The sequence below is a fragment of the Leuresthes tenuis genome, unplaced genomic scaffold (assembly GCF_036924035.1).
Source record: "Leuresthes tenuis unplaced genomic scaffold, fLeuTen1.0.hap1 SCAF_5, whole genome shotgun sequence".
NCBI lineage: Eukaryota > Metazoa > Chordata > Actinopteri > Atheriniformes > Atherinopsidae > Leuresthes > Leuresthes tenuis.
The window spans coordinates 10541532-10563157 of record NW_027325359.1 but is presented as its reverse complement, the minus strand read 5'-3'; the positions used below and the strand labels follow the sequence as shown (position 1 = coordinate 10563157).

The 21626-nt window shown below is 39.4% G+C and overlaps 2 protein-coding genes across 3 annotated transcripts; one reads left to right on the top strand and one right to left on the bottom strand.

Moving 5' to 3' along the window:
* Window positions 1-21: 21 nt before the first annotated feature.
* arih1 (ariadne ubiquitin-conjugating enzyme E2 binding protein homolog 1 (Drosophila)) lies at window positions 22-13042 on the bottom strand. 2 transcript variants are annotated; one of them, XM_072385911.1, is made up of 14 exons: window positions 12594-13042; window positions 8827-8894; window positions 8541-8688; window positions 8089-8181; window positions 7562-7617; window positions 6214-6280; window positions 5932-6038; window positions 5803-5845; window positions 5627-5698; window positions 5132-5262; window positions 3623-3683; window positions 2554-2814; window positions 1974-2086; window positions 22-1889 (listed from the first exon to the last, which is right to left on the bottom strand). In XM_072385911.1, exons 1-14 carry the CDS (start codon window positions 12873-12875, stop codon window positions 1805-1807), a joined length of 1587 nt encoding a protein of 528 aa, XP_072242012.1. In that variant the 5' UTR covers window positions 12876-13042; the 3' UTR covers window positions 22-1804. The 2 variants fall into 2 exon arrangements, with proteins under 2 accessions (XP_072242012.1, XP_072242013.1); XM_072385912.1 differs by having other exon boundaries at window positions 3626-3683.
* A 498-nt stretch (window positions 13043-13540) lies between these two features.
* On the top strand, window positions 13541-21626 carry hexa (hexosaminidase A (alpha polypeptide)). The gene is made up of 14 exons (XM_072385220.1): window positions 13541-13851; window positions 14375-14479; window positions 14580-14645; window positions 14844-14890; window positions 15010-15120; window positions 15216-15317; window positions 15514-15646; window positions 16661-16841; window positions 17005-17091; window positions 17182-17254; window positions 17616-17790; window positions 20982-21072; window positions 21181-21288; window positions 21408-21626. Exons 1-14 carry the CDS (start codon window positions 13590-13592, stop codon window positions 21469-21471), a joined length of 1605 nt encoding a protein of 534 aa, XP_072241321.1. The 5' UTR covers window positions 13541-13589; the 3' UTR covers window positions 21472-21626.

Below are 21626 nucleotides of genomic sequence, written 5' to 3'. Positions count from 1 at the left end.
CTCACACAGTACTGCCAAAAATGAGATTTCTCATGACATTTATTCAAATAAACAATACAGTTTATAATTTGCTAGGATAAAATAATAAGTTGGAACACATAAGAAGCATTTGGGAAAGAATTCCCCAAAGATCTGAAACTAGGGCAAAGGATGTATTTTAATGATGGCTGACACTTTGGTGTCATCTTTCTTACTTGCATCAGTGCCTGTAATAATCATGTACCCTCCAGTCAATCTAAGGAAGACTGCCACACTGCAGAGACATGAATGAGCATTTACAAGCAGAGAGTTTGACAACCAGAGCAACCACCAGACAGAACAATGCAAAACCTGGAGGGGCACTGACATTTCAATGTTCAAACCTCAACCCAATGTACGAAAATTACTGTCTTTTATGCCAAAGCATAACAGCATTACAAAACACCCCAACAACCTTTAAAAGTTTGTCCTATATTCGTCATCTGCTTGAGGATCACAAAAGTCCATCTGTGCAGCCTGGTTTAAAGCAATGCTCAGTCTCACTGCACGGCAAGACGTCTCGTCAAAGAGGCGCGGCCACCATCAGCCTCATGCTGCCCACATATTCCCTGCAAGAGTGATGCAAATGCCTGACCCTCTTCCACGGCGATGGAGCCAAATTAGCGGCGCCACAGATGTGCTGTCAGTACATTCTATTACCCTCATTTAATCCCCGAGGTGCAAGCTGAGTTCTTAAGAGGGCTTCCTCAAGCCATGTCAGAAAAACAAACAAACAAAAAAAAAAGAAAAAAAGAGTGAATGTCACTCAGTTTGGCTCTTGCAAATAATATATGTTAAACACCTCTAAAAAACATCTAAGAGGGTTCGGCAAAAAAGTTAGCATAGAGGGACATGTGGCCGGTGCGTTCTACCTTACCTCTGACCCGGAGAACTCCCTTCTGCCCTTGGTTTACTGCCCTGACCGTGAGGAGTCTCTTATCTGATCGCTTGACAACTAACAGAAATTCTTCAAGTCTGCATTTGGAGTTACTGATAAGGTGTAACTTGTGCACTGATCTGAAGAGACCAAGTATGATAGGAAGAAACCTTATTGCCAACACTTCCAAACTCTCACAGTTTATGGAAGGACTTGACACACTCAACCTACGTGGCAAAAGCACACCTTTTTTTAATATTGGTAAAGAATAAATATCTCAAAATTATGCAAACACGTGCCACTCTTGCTCTTAACTTCCATGCATATGGACTATTTACAAATTGAAAAATACAGACTTGCTGTTTTGTTCGTTTTGTGTTTTTCTTCTTCTCCCGCCCCCCCAGAAATGTCTTTGCCCCTTTGCCATCAGTCCATCCATATTCAGCCACTCAGACAAGGATCTCGCCACATATTGCAGACATGGCCAGGACAATTAAAGCTGTGTTGAAAACATTTTCACACTAATGGAAAAAACAAAAGTCAAAATCAAAACAGAAAAGATTCACAAGCAAAAAAACTGAAAAAAAAGAAGATATTTTAGGGGAGGATTACAATACAGGCCAAAAGGATGTAATTGTTTAAGATGGATTTTTCTGCTTGCCCGAGACTCCACTCTGTTGCTAACAATACTGTAGTACACTGGTTTCATTTTTTAATTACTCTACATTTTATTTAAATATAATTTACTTTGAAGATTTCTGTTAAACAAATCCAGGAAAAAAAAAAATGATGCAAAAGTGGTTGGTTTGCCAAAGGAGAGGCGGCAGAAGGCCCGTGCTGCCCTGTTAAATTGCATCAGCGCTCTAGTTTGTCAAGATACTCAATAGTCCGTTGCATTGGGACGTGTCCTCAATCCTCAATGTACTCCCACAGGTCCTTCTCATAGCCTTCATGCACGTGCTGTAGCAGCACTCTTCGCCTGCTCTCACAGTATCTATAGACACAAAACATCTTTTTAAGAGTCCGGGAAAAGCACAAATGTGACTACAGCAGGCAGCGACACAATTCTTACACTCACCTGTACTTATCTTGCACTTTCTGCTTGATGTCCTGCAAGGAATCCTGGGAGATGTCCCGCTCTAGGTAGCCAGATAGCACCTCAGTGGCATTTTCCAGGTCTGCCTGGTTGTTCTAGTGAACACAAATTTGATAAGCAAAGTCATTACGTACCCCAGCATTGATTAAATGACAGACACCTCACCCGCTTATGGTAATGTTCCATAAACTCTTGAGCATCTGCCCTGAGGCCGATAATAATCCTAATTTGATCTTGGACCTCAGAACTAGTTCAGCTATCACTGAAAAAAAGATGTGTGGATGATTGTGGGAGAATGTCATTTAAAAAATCATCAGTTACAACTAAAGTAATGCTGAAATTAAGCCTCATCCGTAAAACCTAAGTTTTAGAGGTTCTATGTGTTCTACTGTAAGCCAGCAATTCCATTACATTTGATAATTCCTCACCTGATGGTCGTCAAAGTCTAGCTTTTATCAACACTCAAATGGTATTTATAAGAATAAAAATAGCCATAGGATTTATGTCAAGCACCAACATATTTATTTAGACATTTAAGCAAACAACTGTAATTTTATCGTACCTCAAAAATAATAGACTGGTTGTTCTTCTTGAGGTAGAAGGCAAAGACGTAAGTGAACATGAGCGTGGAGCGGCACTGGCACAGCACATCCACAGCCTTCTTCAGGAACTGCACCTCAATCCAGGACATGTTGTGCTGCTGCATCTCCTCCATCTTCTGTTTAACCTGAGCATAGAGCTTGTGCTCAAAGCGCAGACTCTGCATGTGGTTCATGTAGCGGTTGCAGTAGAACAGGTACCTCTGCAGGGCTGCCCTGGAGCGCTATACACACACAGGATGAAACTGGCTTTAACGCAGACACACGCACACATGGCTACTGTTACTAAGCAGTTTTCCCACACATGCATTGACGCCCTGAAACTTTCTGGATATGTTCTGGCGGGACAGTATTTGAGAACACTTTCATTTGTTTCTGACCTCTCGTGAAGCTCACTCAGTCGGCTACTAAGTAAAACCTACGAGTGAGGCAATGTGTGAATGCAGTAGTTAATATAATTTATGGTGAGCAAGTGTATAGGCTGGGAGGATTTGCTGCTTTATATCCTTTCTACTGACACTGATGTTGCTTTACACTTGCTTGATAGTAATTGAGATATGTCCAAATACATGTGGTATTTTTTTTACCCCGATACCTCTCCCTCACACTGCCAGCAAGAAGAGTGCGTCTCGGGCACAGAATCTCCTGCTCTGAAGTTCATGTGTGAGCAGTGACCGCAGAACAAGCCTGGAACAGTCCACACAATTACAAGAAAATTTCTGGTGTGTAAAAATGTCTCCAGCCTGTACATCTTCAAGCATTACGAGTATCATCAGCTCTAATGTATTCTAGGCACATTTGGGAAACACACCATCCTTCAGTTGCCAACAATCAATGACGCTTGACTTTGTTACAGGGTAAAACATGTTAAATTATACAACGATACTTTGATCGGCCAGAATAAATTCATTATGGGTTTAATGACTCACTACAAAGAATACCACCTGGACCAAAACAAATGCAAATATTATGCCATTGTGAGGTATACTTGACCAAAGAGACGTCGATTTAGAAGATAGATGTTTATCTTACTACCTCTTGAGCATCTCTGGCTGCCTTGGCATCATCCTCATTGTAGCGATTGCAGTTGTACCTGAAACGTTTAAAACAGCAACAGTGTTTCCAGAGTATTGAAACGCATTGCTGATCAATTGATGTAACAAGGCTACATAATCAACAGCAGGGTTAAACTGTCCACATCTACCACCAGTCTAAATGCTGTGTGCGAGTCCAGTGCACCTGTGATGCCACAACAACACGTCCTTCTCCCACAGCACCTCAGCAATCCTAATGACTTGAACATACTTCTACAGCTTCTCTGTGTTGGGGGAGGCTTCACAAACGCACACCTACGCGTCATATCTTTTTGTTGTCACTTGGGGGAAGCCCCAGAAATATGTGGACCGCTGCTTTAAGTTGTGTCTGGACTACAGCTTTGCTCCGATGTGGGAAAAAGTTATCAAAGTGGACAAAGATTTGCTTTATGACTGAGTGAAACTAGATCTTAAAATAAAGTACGTCGTTCATAGCTTTTACCCGTGCTTCTTTGCTCTTTATCATTTTTTAAACATTCTTTGTCATGAATTCATGTTTTAGTTAATTAAAAGAAGTACATCAGTAATTCTTATCTAATTCTCAAATATGCTTAAAAAACACCTTGTGACTGGTGATCACGATCCTGCTCCCAGCATTCAGTAATTAGCTTTATACAGCCTGACTGGAGCCCCCTTAACATAAAAAAAAGCCCTAATAGGTGTGATGTGGTTGTGTACACCTTACTGGCAGTGGATGGGAGCAGGTGGAGGGGAACAGTTAAAAACATCTCTTTCCCATAAGTTTGGTGTTTAACAGCTGCTTATTACTTGCGGCGTATCCACTGGAAGTTCAATAATGGGCAAAGCTGTTGCAACGCTAGAAAAACCCTGCTTCTCACCTCACTTAAGAGCCACGGCCTCTGTGCTTGCCAATAAAGTGACTTAATGCTGTTCAGACTTGTGTCGCTTCAAAATGATTGCTCAAATTTCATTCAATTCTTCCAAGTAAGATGGCTGTAATAACTTTTGGCAGACCAGCACCAGAATGCTCATTGGGATGTGGGACAAACACATTTACTTGTTGATAAATTGTTGGAAAGCAGAGCATGTATGAAAGGGCAACATCTAAATGCCTGTATATTGCCACCACTGAGCTTAACATGGGGTATTTCATTGAGTTAGTCAAACCACATATGCCAAACAAGTAAAGTTATGTCATAAGAAATAAACAAATAGAGGAGAAATATATGATGAAGAAGGAGGGAGAAAACATCTCTGGGGAGGCTTTGATGTCATTCATTTTATAGTTGTTTTCATTTGCATGTTTTTGCCTCTAGAAGCCGTGTGATGCACGATAATCACTCCTTAACAGAAGGTCAACAGAAAGCATTTACTCTTATCAGCGTAGTGTGGTGCGGATAAAAAAGAGAAATGTATCATAAAACTTTTCAGTGGACACCGGGACGTCGATCCAAAGCTGAGGCATTGAAAACACACTCTTTCTTACCAGGCTGAGCCATGAGGTTCCCATGGTCCCAGACAGACCCAACAGAATTCAGCTTTGCAGTTCTGGTTCCGACAAACCATGTGGTTGCAGCCACCGTCTTTCTCAATGGTCACATGGCATTTTGGACACTCCTATGAGGGAAAGGAGAAGAGTCCCTCTTTAAACCAAAGTTTCTTACAGACACACAAAAAAAAAGAATGAAATTTGCTCAACAAGTAAATAAGAATCTCCATAAAAAAATTAAAACAAATAGAAAAGCCTGCAGACAGCAATGGAGGAAAGTTGAGGGGCCTGCCAACATGTCAACGCGGCGGGCGTTTGAACAGGTCATCACAGCAGTTAAAGGTGACATTAATTGGAAATGGTTTCAAGTACTCCATTGGTGCACGGCCAGATATTCTTTTAAAAACAAAATACTAAAATTTCTCCATGGTCACATTACTCCTCTGCTGATACAAACCTCAACAATAAGGAAAAAAAAAACTCTTTCCATACCTTGGTATTCGCTGCAATCCAGTTTGAAGTTTCACTGTCATCGTCACATTTCTTAATCCATTTCCTCAGCCACTACAAATGCATTAATAAGAGTAAGACGGCACACTTAATACCTAATGACGGAAGAACAACTTCATATTTCTGTAAAATAATAAATTCATTTGAACTTGGCATACCTTACACTTCACAGGATCGTGCCAGTTCTCTCCACAGTTGAAGCTGCAACAACACCGGCATCAACCCAAGTTAACGTTGTATAAACTTATAAGGCGCATAAATGTACGAGAATGGTAACAAAGTCTCACCAGAACTGACGGCCACACTTGCACCTCACTGGCTTGGCGTCTGGGTACTGGACTTTTACAACATGATGGCAGTCTGGTGCAGGACACCATTTTAATAGTCGATTGCACTTCAAGGAGTAATGAGAGACAGAATCTTAAGTCATACTTTACAAGTAGGAAGTACAAACAATGTCTCTCTTAACCTTTTAAAGGAGTTCACATAGTGTAACCTATAAACAACGTCAATCTATTTTACACTTCGTTTCAAAACACTTGAAAGAAAAACAAAATTTCAGAGCTTACCTCTACAAAACTATTCGTTATTAAATGCTGGTACTTTAACTTCACTTTAGAATCTGTGATGAGGCGCCTATAGGAAAATTCAGATCAATTATTATTAGCCTTCATTATATGAAATGGGTAATTTGTCATTCTTATACAACATAAAAAGAATAAAAAACAGTTCATACATTTGTTATTTCAGCTGTTTACCAAACCACTCAAGCCAGCTTTAATGCATGGGGTCTTAAAGTGTTCTCATCTTTGCGTTGAACAGACGCAGTTGGATAGCTAATCTTTCATGGACAGGAGTGGGCTGCTTCTATTTTATTTCATCATTCATTAAGCAAATAAAAAGCAGACATGTTGAGACTAAATAAGACACTGACGCAGTGAAACTGGTCATCCTTAAGCTACAAAAACAAAAACCCACCAGAAAGATGGAGGGAAAATGAAGAATAGAACAGAACCCAATGGTGAGATCCACAACATAGGTCAAAGACAAGAATTAAACATCCAGCCATGTAAACAACTTTGTGTGAAAATCAATATTCAAGTCCATCATAAAGAGAAGACTTTACAAAAGGAAGTGGTTCACCACAAGCTGCAAACCATTTTTCATCCTCAACAGATTTGACCACATTAAGGGACATCTTAACAAGCCTAACTGGTTCTAGAAAAGTATTCATTTGGGAGATAAAACTCAGAATGATGAGATAAAAAGACAAAAAAACAAAAAGAGAATGAAAAAGCCCTCGATGTAAACCATACAGATTTAGTAAAACTTGTGGAAGCAGTGTGATGAGTTTTTAAAAGTTAAATCCGACTGAGCTCACATTTAGCCAGCTGAGAATTTAAAAAATAAAATAAAATAAAAATAAAAAAAATCAGAAAGTCCCACAAACAAACAACAACTAAAGAGAGCTGCAATAAAGGCCTGGTACAGCATCACAAATAACGATATTCTCCGTTTTTCACAGGGGTTCAAGACATCACACAGTTACTGCCATCATAGGATTCCTGAGAAAGTATTTAAAACTTGTTATAAACTGTCCAATTACAATTGATCACCTGCAAACAATGCACTGTACATAGAAATACCCAAATGTTTTGTATGTATTTGTTCAACCCTGCAGGACTAAACCCAAAATTATGCATTAAACTGCATTCATATTATGCAATTTCTAAACTACAGTGGAGTCACAGTCAAAATATCTCTAGACTTTACTGTGAAGGGGACGATACCATTGTAATAATATCAGAATGAAAAATCTGTCACTGTACACTGTTATATAGCAATAATATACATCTTATGCAACATATGCTGGCCAATTATTAACAACATGAAACAAATAAAAGAACAAATACTCACATGACTGTGTTGTCATCAACCAAAATGTCACAACTATGAGCAGGACAAGAAATGGTCTGAGAAGACAACAAAGAAGGCAGATCATTAGTCAACGAAAAGACTCAGTGTGCTTTCAGACGGCAAGTGGTTCCCATTGCTACCTGTACTGATTGTGGCTGGCAGCAGTGGCACGAAGGGGAGGGGGGGAGGGGCGGTGCTGCTGTTGTTCTCGTGAACAACAGAGCTCATAATGATTCAACATTTTTTCCAATTTACCTTCATGGCTTGCTGTGCGACCATGGCAACCATGGGAGTTTATGTGTTTTCTGTACGATGCACTTCTTTACCAGCAAAATGCAAGATTAAAGAAAAGAAATGGTAGTGGATCAAGATCACTTTCAAATAAATAAATCAACTGTAGCCTGGAGACATTAAAGCGGCTATGTGCCACCAATTTCAATTGGAGAACACTAATGCGAACACTTGCTGTCTGAAAGCAGCATGACGCTGATGAGTGACTTGTATTCCAAAGAAATCTTAGTTGGTACCTGTCCCATTCCTTCCTCTATGATTTTGGTGGTCAAGTAATCTCCCCAGCATTGCATGCAAAACTTGTGTCCACACTCCAGGCCTGTAAAGTACTACAAGAAGGACACATTAAGTTTGATATGAAGACAAACAAATAAACTATAAACATTTGCACTCAAACACAGTCCAGAGAATTCAAATTCTCTGACACAATACCATAGCTGAAAAGAAAAAATTTGATACAATCATCTAAATAATTTATAATTATACAGTATAATTAGATTATAAAGTCACAGTAACCATATTTGTCACTTTTTTTTGGGCTCCCATTGAATTACTTAAGTTAAAATGAGCCTTAAAACTCCACTGTGATGTTAGTCTATGATACCAAACAATTTTAAACAAAACCGCCACAACTACAGCTGAACGTTCACCTCGTACAGCACAATGTCGCTGTAACTATGTAACTTACTGAGTTGGGGAAATTCAGATAGCAAATCTGACATGGCATGTCCTGCGCAGATGACCTGGTGTTGATTGGAGGACGAGTCCGAGGCTTCTTACTTGGGTTGATGACATGACACTCAGAAAAAAGCTTGTCCAGATTGCCATCAAAATATCTAAATTGATTGAAACAAAAAAAAAGGATATCTCAGTGTTAAAAGAGCATGCTGTCATTACCTTTCACAGGAACTATTGCCATCTTTTAACTGGTGCTTGTTTTCTTAAAAAAAAGAATGAGATTCAGAGATTCTTACCTTTCCATAAGCTTTTCTTTGTCCCAGTTGAAGTGACTGAGAAGGATGCGAGTTATTGTTGCAGGATTCTAGAAGAACAAGCAGTGGTTGGTCATCTATAAAGCTCAATTTTACATTTGATTACCATTTAACCCATGTATAAATTAAAATACAGATATGGCTTAAGTCACTGACAGGTAAAGTGAGTAAACTGTTCTCATCTTAATCCAACGCAATGTTCTGCTGGGAAAACCTGTATCCTGGGACTCTCATGGATTTCCCTTTGAAAACCTAAACATCTCTGCAGACCAATCACCCCCCCCCCCAGCCACACAATACGGAAACACCACTCCCCTTGTGAGCAGCTATCCGCTGAGGGACAGCACCAAGTTTTGCAAAAACAGCTTCAGAAGGGCTAAAAAGCCTGTAAAAGAGTTTGAAGCGTTCCACTGACTTCTGAACTCTCCAGATACCAATCTCATGGGATCAGGTAGCATCCGTAGCAAGTAAGCCCAAATCACCAAGACCCTACCCGCAACACTTCAAACACTTCTGACTTTTGTTATTGGTGCTCCAAAAGGAAATCTGTTGAAGCGATTCTTTCTTTTTCAAATTTCCTCTCCGACTTCCTTCAAACCAAGATATTATGGGAATGAGCCAACTGAGTTGGTGAATAAGAAATGTTATACACCTATTCTGACAAAAGGAAGATGATGCAACAACAGTTCCAACACACCATGGTTCAGCACCACCGTTCAAAGAAAGCTCTTGGGGTTGTTCGCTACTTGTACACAATTAGATGAGGGAATTATCTCCATGGAACTACAGAGGCTTATTTCACTCTAGCTATTGCATCTACTCATAGCAATCACATTGCAATTCATCAAATCAGTGCACTTAAAATATATGTTCAGATACATACTTAGTGAGGATAATTATGTAATGAGTATGCAAAGTACTTAATAATCTGATTTGTTTTAAAAGAAAGGAGAGCTGCACCATCTTATCTATGGAAGCTCACATATTCAGAACTGGAATTATGTGAAGTAACCACTGGTTATTTTGAGCCATGATGGCTTCATAGCTTGGTCATTCTACCAGTTTAACTGTGAGTGTGTGTGTATTTGTGCAGTGTTCAAACATTAGTAGTGTAGACAACATTAAGAGTTTAAAACAACTTGTTTAACCAAGAGTTCAATAAACATTTCCTGATGAGCCTTAATTGGTCTAAAACAAGTAATGAAGATCATGGAGCATTTTAAAGAACCACCTACTAAGCATCCGAAGGTGTCATGTGTGATGAACACCAGCATGTTTTAGAGATGTCAGATCAGTTGCAGGTTTTAAGTATCTGTCATATGAATTTAGGTGAGAGAGAGAGAGAGTGAGGGACAAATGATTGCCCCCTCTGACAACAAGAGGGGAAGATATGGAATTAAATCCCTCAAAAGCATTTGAATATGTTACTATCAAACCTGTCGTGTGTAGGTGTATTTGTGTGTAAAGTTACTATATCTGGTTTATAAACAGCTTTTAATTTCTGACATGGAAAAACATGTCTTGATAAACTAACCCATTTTTTAAAAAAAAAAATAAAATTTGTTGGCACAAAGGGTCTTCATTGATAGTGGAGAGAAGACAGGAACTCACGGCCGCTTCACATGGGAGCGCCTGCTCAACTTCTTGAGCTACCTGGTGCCCCTTATAAAAGACCTTTATAGGACATTCCTGGCTAAGAAATGGAGCATTAGCCTCAGGAAGGTCTTTCCACAAAGGACGTTATATCTTCAAAAAAAAACTTTGCTGCAATGATGCACACTGAGGTTCAGCAGTTCCTGAAACACGTCCGTTTCAAGGACAGAGATGAAACGTCTCATTAACAAACAATTCAGTTTTCATCTATGCAGAACAAGCTCAAACAAAAGAAAGGAGTAGCCCAGAAGGAAACACTTTAATTTTACTGTCTAAATTTATTTCCAACTTGGTGTGCTTTACGCTTTCAATCTATTTTCCATCTCAAAAACGTGGCTTATCCACAAGAAACTACATTCGTTAAGCTTTAAGCTGTTCCCAAAAACAGGCTGCTGTGGATTAAGAGGGGAATACTTTGCCAATGTTGCCTGACAATAAATCAAAACGTGTCAGATCATAATAAATCATGTTACATGACATATCAAAGGCTTCAAAACCGTATGATCACAATGGGAAATCCTGTTTCAAGCAGTAAGTGATCACTCTCAAAAGTCCTGAATGAGCACCATGAACAAAATATATTTGTTCCCTGAGTGAAACCATATGTAAATAAATAAAACAGGATAGACCTGGAGAAAAGGAATCATGGCACTGGCAATAATACATCAACAATAATCTACAAGTATGTTTGAAGTTCATTACCTGAACCCCAATGAATTAATGCTTTTTACAAGAGATGAGCAGTTCTGCCGTTTGATGACAATAATATTCAGTTTTTACTGAGAATGTTTTAGAGAGGTGCCAAGTCGGTGTTATTCATATATTGAGGAGGCTGTGGTGAGCTGCTTCAAGTTATACTTGGTGTTCATTAAATTTGATCTACTCACACTGATATAAATGAAGTGAAGAAATTATGAGGCAAACTTCTCGGTACATTCATGGATACAGACTTTACCCGTCTTATTTTCCGCCTTCAATAAAAAGTCAAATGGACACAATGTTTGGTACATTGAGACCAATTGTACAGAGAAGCTGGTTGACACTCAAGAATAAAAGTTTTATTTTAAAAAAAGTATTTGATTAGCATCCTCTTTTTTTTTTTTATAGACAATACCTTTCAAAATCACCCAAACTATTAAACTCCAAATCAAGTAACCAGACAAGTGTTAGTTGATTCTGTGGCAGGCAGAGCTTTAAATGCAATTGATCCACATACTCAATTTTACCTACTCTATTCATATAGTTTTTTTGTGATTAAATGATAGTATGATTATTCAAAAGCTGCTATGCTTTTCCCCACTAAGCTAAATGGTGGCGGGTCCACCAACACCACTTTCCATTTTATTCTGTGCCCATTATTCGTACGCGAGAGGAAATGGAGGCCTAAGTTTAACAGTAGGCTAAAACGAATACCTCCGTGGTGTTACGAAGACGTAAACCGTCGTTGAAGCAAAATAATTATGTTTTCCCTATGATTGGTCCAACTTTATTGGATGCCAGGATAAAAAGCATGTTTAAATTAACTCGCCTAACAAATGACTTGCTAACCAAGTCACTGGCCAAGCCTTCAGTCCAACATTAGAATAATATTGAAAATAATTCAAGTGCAACACATTTAGTGAAGTCAACTTTCAACAAATGGTTCGACGCACTTCAACTGTCAGGTTGCTCGAGCTGACACTTTAGATTAACAGATTCTAGAACCTAATACGTTATGGTTTCCTGTATAGTGCTAGCCTAGCTAACGGTTTCAGATAGCAAAGTAGCAAGGAAGCTAACATTAGCTTAGCAAACGTTGCTGCCAACTTCTCAACGGGGATTAGACTACTTCCTGGAAGAAAACTCGTGGAAATTGCGGTCTTTCGTTGGATATCCAACGCTGACCGTACCCCTTTTCTAAATCCATAAGCAACAGAATAAGGCCATAATGAAAATAAACGAATTCTAAATATTACGAGTGTTGTAAAACAGCCACCTTTGAACAAGTAAACTACTCCTACAAGGCTATCAGTTAAGCTAACGTTCATGGGCCTGTTGTAGCTTCACAGAATTCTAAACCCCGGACTTTCCTGACGCTGGCACACCAAGATACCTACCTGGATGACCTCGTTGACCTCCCTGATACACTCCACCATATGCTGGAGGATCTGTTCGGCAGTCAAAACTTCGAAACGGTAGTCCTCCTCTTCTTCTTCACCAGGACCGTGGCCACCTACACCCGTCTCACCGCCCTCGTCTCGCTCCCCACCGGCCACCACGGGATCGACCAACTCCACATCTCCGATCTCCAGGGTGTCGTCGGGCTCCTCTTCGCCGCTGTCCTCGCTACATTCGTCTTCGTCGTCGTATTCATAGTTATAACCCTCGTCTGAGTCCATTCCTAGGGTGGTTATCAGACACACTTAAATGTCTAAAGTGTGAGATGTTGCTTGCGAAACAATACGAGAGCCAAAATGATCCGAGCCTGTTTTTCAGCTGCAGCGAAAATAACAACAAAACGTCGCCGCTACTAAGCCAACAAAGAGATGCAGCGTCACCAACTGACGACGGCCTTACGTCAGTTTGACTGAGCAAGAAGATAGAAAAAAATATGGCAAAGTTTGTTCATCAGAATATTTCAAATCAGGTTAAAAGAATACAACAGAGCCATTATTTTATATTCAATTTGAACTTGTAGCTGTGTCATAGTACTCATCTTTCACAGAACTACGGCTGAGAAAAAAAGAACTGCACAATTCTGGCATAGCCTGGTTCAAGAGTTAAACCTTTCTCATCACTCAGTATTTATTGCAATGTTAGTTAGTTACTCAGTTAGTTAGTTAGTTAGTTAGTTAGTAAGACTAAATTCCTATTTTCCTGATTGTGAAGAAATGGTTGATTTCACCTTTTACGGAAAAAAGTTATCATTATTTTATTGTTGATGATGTTCTTGTAGAAGCAGTAGTTGTAATAGATAAAAGTAGTATTGTTATTAGCACAGACGCAAAAGCAAACTACACAAAGCAGGTGGGCTTGATCATGTGACTGAACGCTTCTATAGGCTCCTGACGGGCTCAATTTGACAGAATAGTGAATAGCCTGATTTGAAAGTCATGTGCTCAGTAAATTTCAGACGACGCTCTCGTAGAAATGATATGTTCCTCTTTTTGATTATTCTCCAGGTTGGCCTACACACGGTGGAAGGAGTGTGGCCATTACCACAGAGCTTCATCTCCTCGACAGAAAGATACTCACTGAACCCCCGGGATTTCTATTTCTGTTACCGAAGACGATCAGCCGCGCAGGAGGGCTGCTCTGTTCTCGATGTTGCGTTCAAGAGATACTTTTCTCTTATTTTTCCTGACTACACTTCTGGTAGGTTGCACAGTAAGGTGTATTTCACACTGTGGTGAATAGAAAAAGAAAGACAGAAGCAACAACAAATAGATCTCACATTGATGTCCAGTGGCGCTTGTTCAATCATTCATATTTACAGAAATGTAGCCTATAAACTACTATATGTTTATGAAACATGTATGTAAAAGCTATATTTTTTTATTCTATGTTGGCCACTTGACATGTTCAAAATGTAGTTATATGTTCAAAGAGATTTAGAGCAAGGTGCTCAGTAATGTTGTTTTGAGTGATCTGTTTGTCATGTTGCCTTTTAAAGTCAATCAATGGGCTTTGTAGAGACAGCAGTTTACCTGTCAGTCAGCGTCCCAGTTCTAAAACACTCTATGACAATGGACCATACGGCACAGTTTCATGTTTGTGTTGTTACAAAATGCTGCACTAAACTTGTGAGAACAGTGTCCTAATGAAGGCGCACGGGTTATGTTTACACTTTTGTATAAGGTCGAGCAACTGTAGTGGTAACCAAACTTATGGCCAACAGGAAGTGATAAACTACGATTCAGTGAGGATAAGCCATTTACTGTTGAAATCCATGTTGACAGTCACTTCTGTGAGAGTTACCCAAACGAAGACTCGTCTGAGAGATGTAAGTACGGACGCACAAAACATGCCATATATTAACACGCAGAAGACTGAAATGTAACAGTGGCAACAGCCGGAACAGTTACTCCTGTATTGTGTTCCAGACAATCTGAGTGTCTCTACTGGACAAGCATCTTTGAATGCAGAAACTGTGTGGGGTGCTTTAAGAGGTGATCATGACACATAATACACCTTTGATTAACATGCATATACCAGCGTACAACACTAAAACAAACACATGTACTGTTGACATTAGCAAAGAGGGCAACTTTCCATAATTCAAGAAACTGGCCAAAGTATCCTACTCTCATGTTTGTATGCTTAAACGATTGCCGTTTATGTACTGTATGCCTTCTGATTAAGCACAGGTTTGGAAACCTTCAGTCAGTTGGTGTATCAAGATGATTTTGGCTCAGTAAGTCATTCTCAAACTCACAAGGACTCTGAAGTAATTATATCTTCAATACACAATCTTATCTAGTTAAGTTCTTGATTAATCTAGTCCCTGTTGTTTTTCTTTTTCATTTCTTTTAGTATTTTGTGAATAAGACTGACATTAAAGACTTCCCCAGGTTTCAGTTCAGGGGGATTTTGCTGGATACTTCGCGCCATTATTTACCAGTGCAGGCCATTTTGAAAACTCTGGTAATAATCAGATAACACAATTTTACCTTTCGGCTTCTGTTTGACGGATCTTGTTCATTATCAGTGTTATGTTATGCATTTGTGTTTCTTGCTAGGATGCAATGGCCTACAGTAAGTTCAATGTGTTTCACTGGCACATTGTTGATGACCCCTCATTCCCTTACCAGAGCCGCACCTTTCCAGATCTTTCCACTAAGGTATGTAGCCGATGGGAGCAGTTGTGTAACAAAGTTATCACGACCCTGCACATTCATTATAATTCTCCTTGGAAAAAAAAACCTGTTATTTTATGCACTAGACTTTTATGTCTTATATTTGTAGGCCTTCTGCTTGTTAATCTGAGCACTGAAAAGTAGCCTCCACCCTAACCATAGACTTCTGGCACTGTTTCAGGGGGCTTTCCACCCGATGACTCACATCTACACACAATCAGATGTGAGAAGGGTGATCTCATACGCCAGGATGTGGGGAATAAGGGTCGTTCCAGAGTTTGATTCACCAGGCCACACAAAATCTTGGGGAAAAGGTAAAATGTGTGATTATAAACCAAGCAGGTTAATCTAGAAAATATAATAGTAGCACAAATAATGCTTGTTTGACTCAGTAAGAATGATTCCTGCCAAATCTGTCATCTAAGGACATCTATGTACTGATGCTTGACTCACTTCTTACCAGGAACAATTAAAGTGCTGGCAGGCACATTCCAGTTTGCCATGTTTTTGTCATGTTGCAAACACATCTTAAGGTGGAGTCAGTATATTTTATTTTCACCTTTCTGCAAACAATTTTCAATAAGAGTGTTCAAATGAATAAAAAAAGACTATAAACTTTCTATAGTTTAAACTATAGAAAATACAATTACATAAGTATCCTGGCCCTTCTCTTAGTGTTTGGTTCAAGCAGCAGTGACTCAGGTTTCGTTAGGAACGATCCTGCAAGCTTGGCACGCCTTTATTTTTTAAGTTTCTCCCATTCTTCTTGGTGGAATAGAAGCTGAACCAGGTTGAATGGAGAGTATTATTATACACACAGTGCACAACCTAGACTTTGGCAGGGTCACCTCAGGACTTTCACTGAGTCTTTCTGAAGCCACTTCTGTGTTTTCTTGTTGGTGTGCTCCTGGTCATTGTCTTAAAACTTGACCTGACGTGGAGTCCCCACCTTTCCTATCAGTATTGCTGTATATTTCGTCTGCATCCACGGTTTCCTCTTTCATAACAGCTGCACGGTGGTGTGGTGGTTTGAATCCAAGTTGGGGCCTTTCTGTGTGGAGTTTGCATGGTCTCCTAGTGTATGCGTGGGTTCTCTCCATGTACACCGGCTTCCTCCTACTGCCCAAAAACATGCATGTCAGGTTAATTGGTGACTCTAAAATTGACCTTGTTGTGGATGGTTGCTTGTCTCGTTATTCTCTGTGTGGCCCTGTGACCTTTCCAGGGTGTACCCTGCCTGTCTCTCGCCCAATGACAGCTGGGATAGGCTCCAGCACCCCCAGACTTAGCAGAGGTGTGAATAATTCGAATTTCCTTTTATTTCCCAGGGCAATCAGACCTGCTGACTCCCTGCTACAGAAGAGGCATTCCTTCAGGCACCTTTGGTCCCGTTAATCCAACATTAGCCTCCACCTACCAGTTCATGGCATCACTGTTTAAGGAAGTGTCATCTGTGTTTCCTGACTCCTATTTCCACTTAGGAGGGGATGAGGTTGACTTTTACTGCTGGTAGGCTACTAAAAGTTGAAAAATGGAGAAAAGAAGAATACATTTTTTTTTTTGAATGTAGAAACCATCAACCTGATCTTTAACTGAAGTAGCATTCAGAATGCAAGTCAGCAACCAGTGCAATTACATGTAGGTACATAACAACCACTGTTTGTTTCTGTAGGAGATCTAACCCCTATATCCAAGCATTCATGCAAAAGATGGGATTTGGAGTAGACTTCGCTAAACTGCAGGCACTCTACATTGAGAAGTAGGTTGTGAGGGGAACAGACAATGTAGAAGGCTGTGGGAAATATAAATATATAAATGTAGACGCATTCCAATATGCATCTGTTTCCAGAATTGTGAACATCACATCAGCTCTCAACAAGACATCCATTGTGTGGCAGGATGTTTTTGACTACAATGAACGAGTAAGTGCACCCCCCATAAAATAACATTAATCATAGAAGAAGAAATAACTTAGTTGAATGGTGTTTGCATAATTTTATAAGCTATGATTAGAAACATTTGACTGCAAGTGCATGACTTTTTTTTCTTTTTTCAAATTTGATATTTTTTACAGCAGCTTCACCGTCTGTTCCCTTTACAGATGTGATATCTAAGGTTTGGCACTAAAGTAGGCATCTAAAAGAAAAGTTTTTTTAAAGGACTTACTCATTTTTTAACTCAACAGGTTAAGTGGCTTGAACCAACCGACCAACAATTTAAAAGTGTGATTTCTCATGACGTCAAGTGGATGTGGGTCTAACAGTCTGTAGCTTTGTGTTGCAGCGCAGTTCTCTATCAGTGGTGGAGGTATGGAAACAGGGCTGTTACCTGTGTGAAGTACGCAGGGTGGTTAAAGCAGGACTTAGGGTAATTCTTGCCTCTCCATGGTATCTGGACCAGCCTGGACCCACACACAACTGGGCCCGCTACTACAACGTGTGGCCCCTTGCCTTCACAGGTCAGAGAAAAACACTTGTGTGCCGTGTATTAATTAAGTCTTACTAACTGTCGTGTGTTTCTGTCTAACAGTAAGTCACAAATAGGACATGGTTTCCAAAGAGATATGATATACGATACTGTGCAAAACGCTCCAGCTGCTTCTCATGTATTCATAGCAAAATAGTTAAAGTGTGCAAGCACTTTAACACAGGCACAAACAACTTTTTGCTCAGTTCTAACAAGCTTGAAAGTCAATATTTGTTTCTTCAGCACAGCCCTCTCAGACAAGCTATCTTATAATTTATTTAAGTAGTCTTCAGGAACAGTTCTCCAGGCTTCTTGAAGGACATTCCAAAGCTCTTCTTTGGATGTTGGCTGCCTTTTCTCCCTGCTTTACTCCTTTAGAGTGGCTTCTTGACAGCCACCCTTCCATGGAGACCATTTCTGATGAGGCTTAAGTGAACAGTAGATGGATCAACTGAAGGTTCAGATGCATCTCTCTGGTCCTTTGTTAGGTCTTTGCTGGATTTGTTCCTATTTCTTAAGGACTTAAGAACCCACTTTCAGATATTGTTAATATGTTGTTGATGTTTTGTTTTTTTAGATGTGAGGGAATTTTTAAGGACAGACTGCTTAACTCTTTAGATAATACTAAAGATATTGGAACAAATGATGTGTCTTTGCAACATGCTGCTGAAAACAAAATGACCAAAGATACTATTTAAGATTGGTTCTTTACCAAGTTGTCTGTTCTGTGTGGACACAGCTCTGATTCATCCCTTGAGTTAGGGGCCTTTTTTAAAAAAAAAAAAAAAACACTCAAAAGATTCATAGGTCAGTTTTAGGGGGCTTAATAATCAAAAAGCACATTCTTCTGAAGATGGTCAGGTACAAGAACTGGACTGAAAATGAGTGAAAAAGCAGCCAGTGTCCAAAGAAAATCTTTGAAAGACTTGCCTGTGGAACTACTGTTCAAGATCACTTGAAAATGATTAGAAGAAAGTCTAAAGAAAGCAAAATATAAAGAAATGAGTTGTGGCTCATGGATTTTTGCATTTTACTGTATATAACTCTATATAGCTTTTTTTTTTAAATGTTAATTTTACATGAAATGATATATTTATGGCCACACCACAAGGTGGCAGTTTAACACTTTAAAATTATTATTTTTTTTTTTTTTAAATGTATGGTTTTCTGCATCACCATCCACAAAGTATGAAAAATCTACTATAAAGAGGTTTTCATGGCATGGAAATAATCATATTTTTCACACTATAAACAATTGTGGTGGAAATTACTGTTAACAAAGCACAGTGAGTCTGCACCAACGTTTCCAAGGTTCATTATTCTTCATGAAGGAGAGTAACAGCACGAGGCTGCAACTCTGAAGAAGTCTGAATTTACATGAGTACTTATACATACAAAGGTGGAGAGTTACACCAAGGTGGTAAATGTGTATTGGACAGATAAGATTCTTACTTGCTGACTTAGCCACCTCAGCTGGGCATGCAGCGGATGCAACCAGGAAACTTTCCTTATAAAAAGTCATGTGTAAATAGTTGTTTTCACGCATTGTTTGTAAGACAGAAAAACCACACACTGCACATTCTTAAAGAGAAGCAATACATTTTCCATCACAGCCATACCCAACTTAGAATTAGAGTAGAACATAAGTGGGACACAGCTTTAGCGAGATTTCATTCCTTTGGTACAAACTCTCTGTGCTCTCCAATATATAGTTCCATGATTAACATGCACACTCTTCCTAGTCATCCTCGACGAACAAAAGTTTTGCTCACAAGCTCCCTGCATCGAATTAGACTGCAAAAGAGAGAGTTTAATGTGCCCAGTGTAAGGTTCCTTATCAGATGTACCAAACAAGTTTGTGGCAAGGTGACATACAAATACTTCAGCATGGCATTATTGCCATAAAAATGCAAACACTACTGCTGATCTATTCTGCAAATGGAATTTAACATTTTTATAACCATAGGACAAGCAGAAGCAGTAAAATGAATGCTTGTTTATACAATCTGAGAAGACGAGGAATTAGGGATCACTGTTTCTACAAAAAACTCAAAATTATATCTTGATTGGATGAAATCACACCTCTTAGAATCAAAAATGTGCAATCATTTGGAAAGTCATCCAGTAAAACCAAGAGCGAGTTTGTATTCAGTATCAGAGTTTAGGGTTTAGTCATATATGACATGTTTAGTTTGTATCTGTTGGTTCAGGTTAGCATGCATGCAATCATTACTTTCTGTATTTTTTTTCCTTTCACTTTGTCATGGGGGATTTCTTTACTGTACAAGCAGTTTTACATAGTTTGGTTCCTTTTATAATAATAAATGTATATTATGAGTGATAATAGGCTGAGAATTTGTTCTCTTGAGAGTGTTTAGATTCATAAGAACCTAGGGAAGACTGTGCTTTTTCACAAATGTTGGGAATCCACTTCATTTAACTTGATGCTTTCCCAGATAGTAACTGTATCAGTGCTTGCATTTACCACTTTGATCTGGCTCACATTCTGTACTTTATCCAACAGGTGTCCTAAAACAGGTGGATTTCAAACTTTGCCTGCATGGTTACATTTGAGCCCTGTGGTTTGTGTCACAGATGAATGTTGCTCTCTGGGTTGCCCTTTGGTGCAAATTTTGTGATGATATTCCTGTAAATGATAAAGAAAACAAGTATTAACCTTATGCCCATGTTGTTTTGTTACCTTCCTCCAAGCTGCACATGGGGACGGTTGCCGGCTAGTTATCTGGCAGAGTTCTGTAGGATTACCAAATGGTCATGCTGACTTTCCAACCATGTTTACTATGGTCAGGACTGGCATAGCTACTGTTCAATTGTAAAATGTATTTTATGTGTTCATGACTAACGTTGCATACCATTGTGACTTGCCTCAGCTTCGTGTTGGTTGATTCTTGTCTGATCCCATGGGTTAACGCAGTGTTTCTCAATTCCAGTCCTCATGACCCACTGCCCTGCATCACGAGGACCGGAATTGAGAAACACTGGGTTAATGTGTAACGTGCTAATTAAAGAGACCCATTTAAGCGTGAACTCTTTTTAATTTGAAGTTGTATGATAAATTTGAAGTGAATTTTGTGATTGGTAGTAAACTCACAGACCCAGTCCTTAATTTAAATCCATTGTTTTTATGCAAACAAAGCCATTTTTCCCCTAATTTCTTTACAGGTTCTGAGGAACAGAAGAGGCTCGTGATAGGGGGTGAAGTCTGCATGTGGGGGGAATATGTAGATGCCACAAATCTCTCCCCACGACTCTGGTATGAGATTAAAAAGACTGATATGAAATATTCAATTTTATTTACAAAATTAAGTTTGTGCAGTAACAGTCCTGCTAATTATATGAACCATTACACTTAAAATCACAGGCCAAGAGCAAGTGCTGCTGCAGAGAGACTGTGGAGTGATGAGAAGCAGACTTCCAGTGTGGAAAACGCCCTCCCTCGACTCCAGGACTTTCGGTGCAAGCTCCTGAGGTACCATTACCATTTTTGTCCCTTAAAGAGCTTATTGCTGGCCTACTTTAATAAGGAACTGCTGCCTTTCTCATGTATACTTGTTATATGCTCAAGCTTCTGCCTCACTTCCCCTTTAGGCGTGGAATCCAAGCAGAGCCCCTCAATGTTGGATACTGCAGACACGAGTACCAAGGGGTTTAAAGATGGGTCCACACACGGTCTTATTTTAGCATTCAAACAAATTAAGTTCAGTGTTTCAGTTCGGTCAAAAATAAAAGAAGAAAAAAATATGTAGGGCATTTAAAGTGGTGTGAATAATTTTGTATTTTGTTTTTCCACTTTACAGTAAAGTATGT

Coding starts and splice junctions, on each gene's coding strand:
- arih1 (XM_072385911.1), bottom strand. CDS start 12,875: ATGGACTCAGACGAGGGTTATAACTATGAATACGACGACGAAGACGAA. Junction 5,699..5,802: donor ACGATCCTGTGAAGTGTAAG/GTATGCCAAGTT, acceptor ATGCATTTGTAG/TGGCTGAGGAAATGGATTAA. Junction 5,263..5,626: donor GGATTGCAGCGAATACCAAG/GTATGGAAAGAG, acceptor TTTCCCTCATAG/GAGTGTCCAAAATGCCATGT.
- hexa (XM_072385220.1), top strand. CDS start 13,590: ATGTGCTCAGTAAATTTCAGACGACGCTCTCGTAGAAATGATATGTTC. Junction 14,480..14,579: donor CGAAGACTCGTCTGAGAGAT/GTAAGTACGGAC, acceptor ATTGTGTTCCAG/ACAATCTGAGTGTCTCTACT. Junction 17,092..17,181: donor CAGGCACTCTACATTGAGAA/GTAGGTTGTGAG, acceptor ATCTGTTTCCAG/AATTGTGAACATCACATCAG.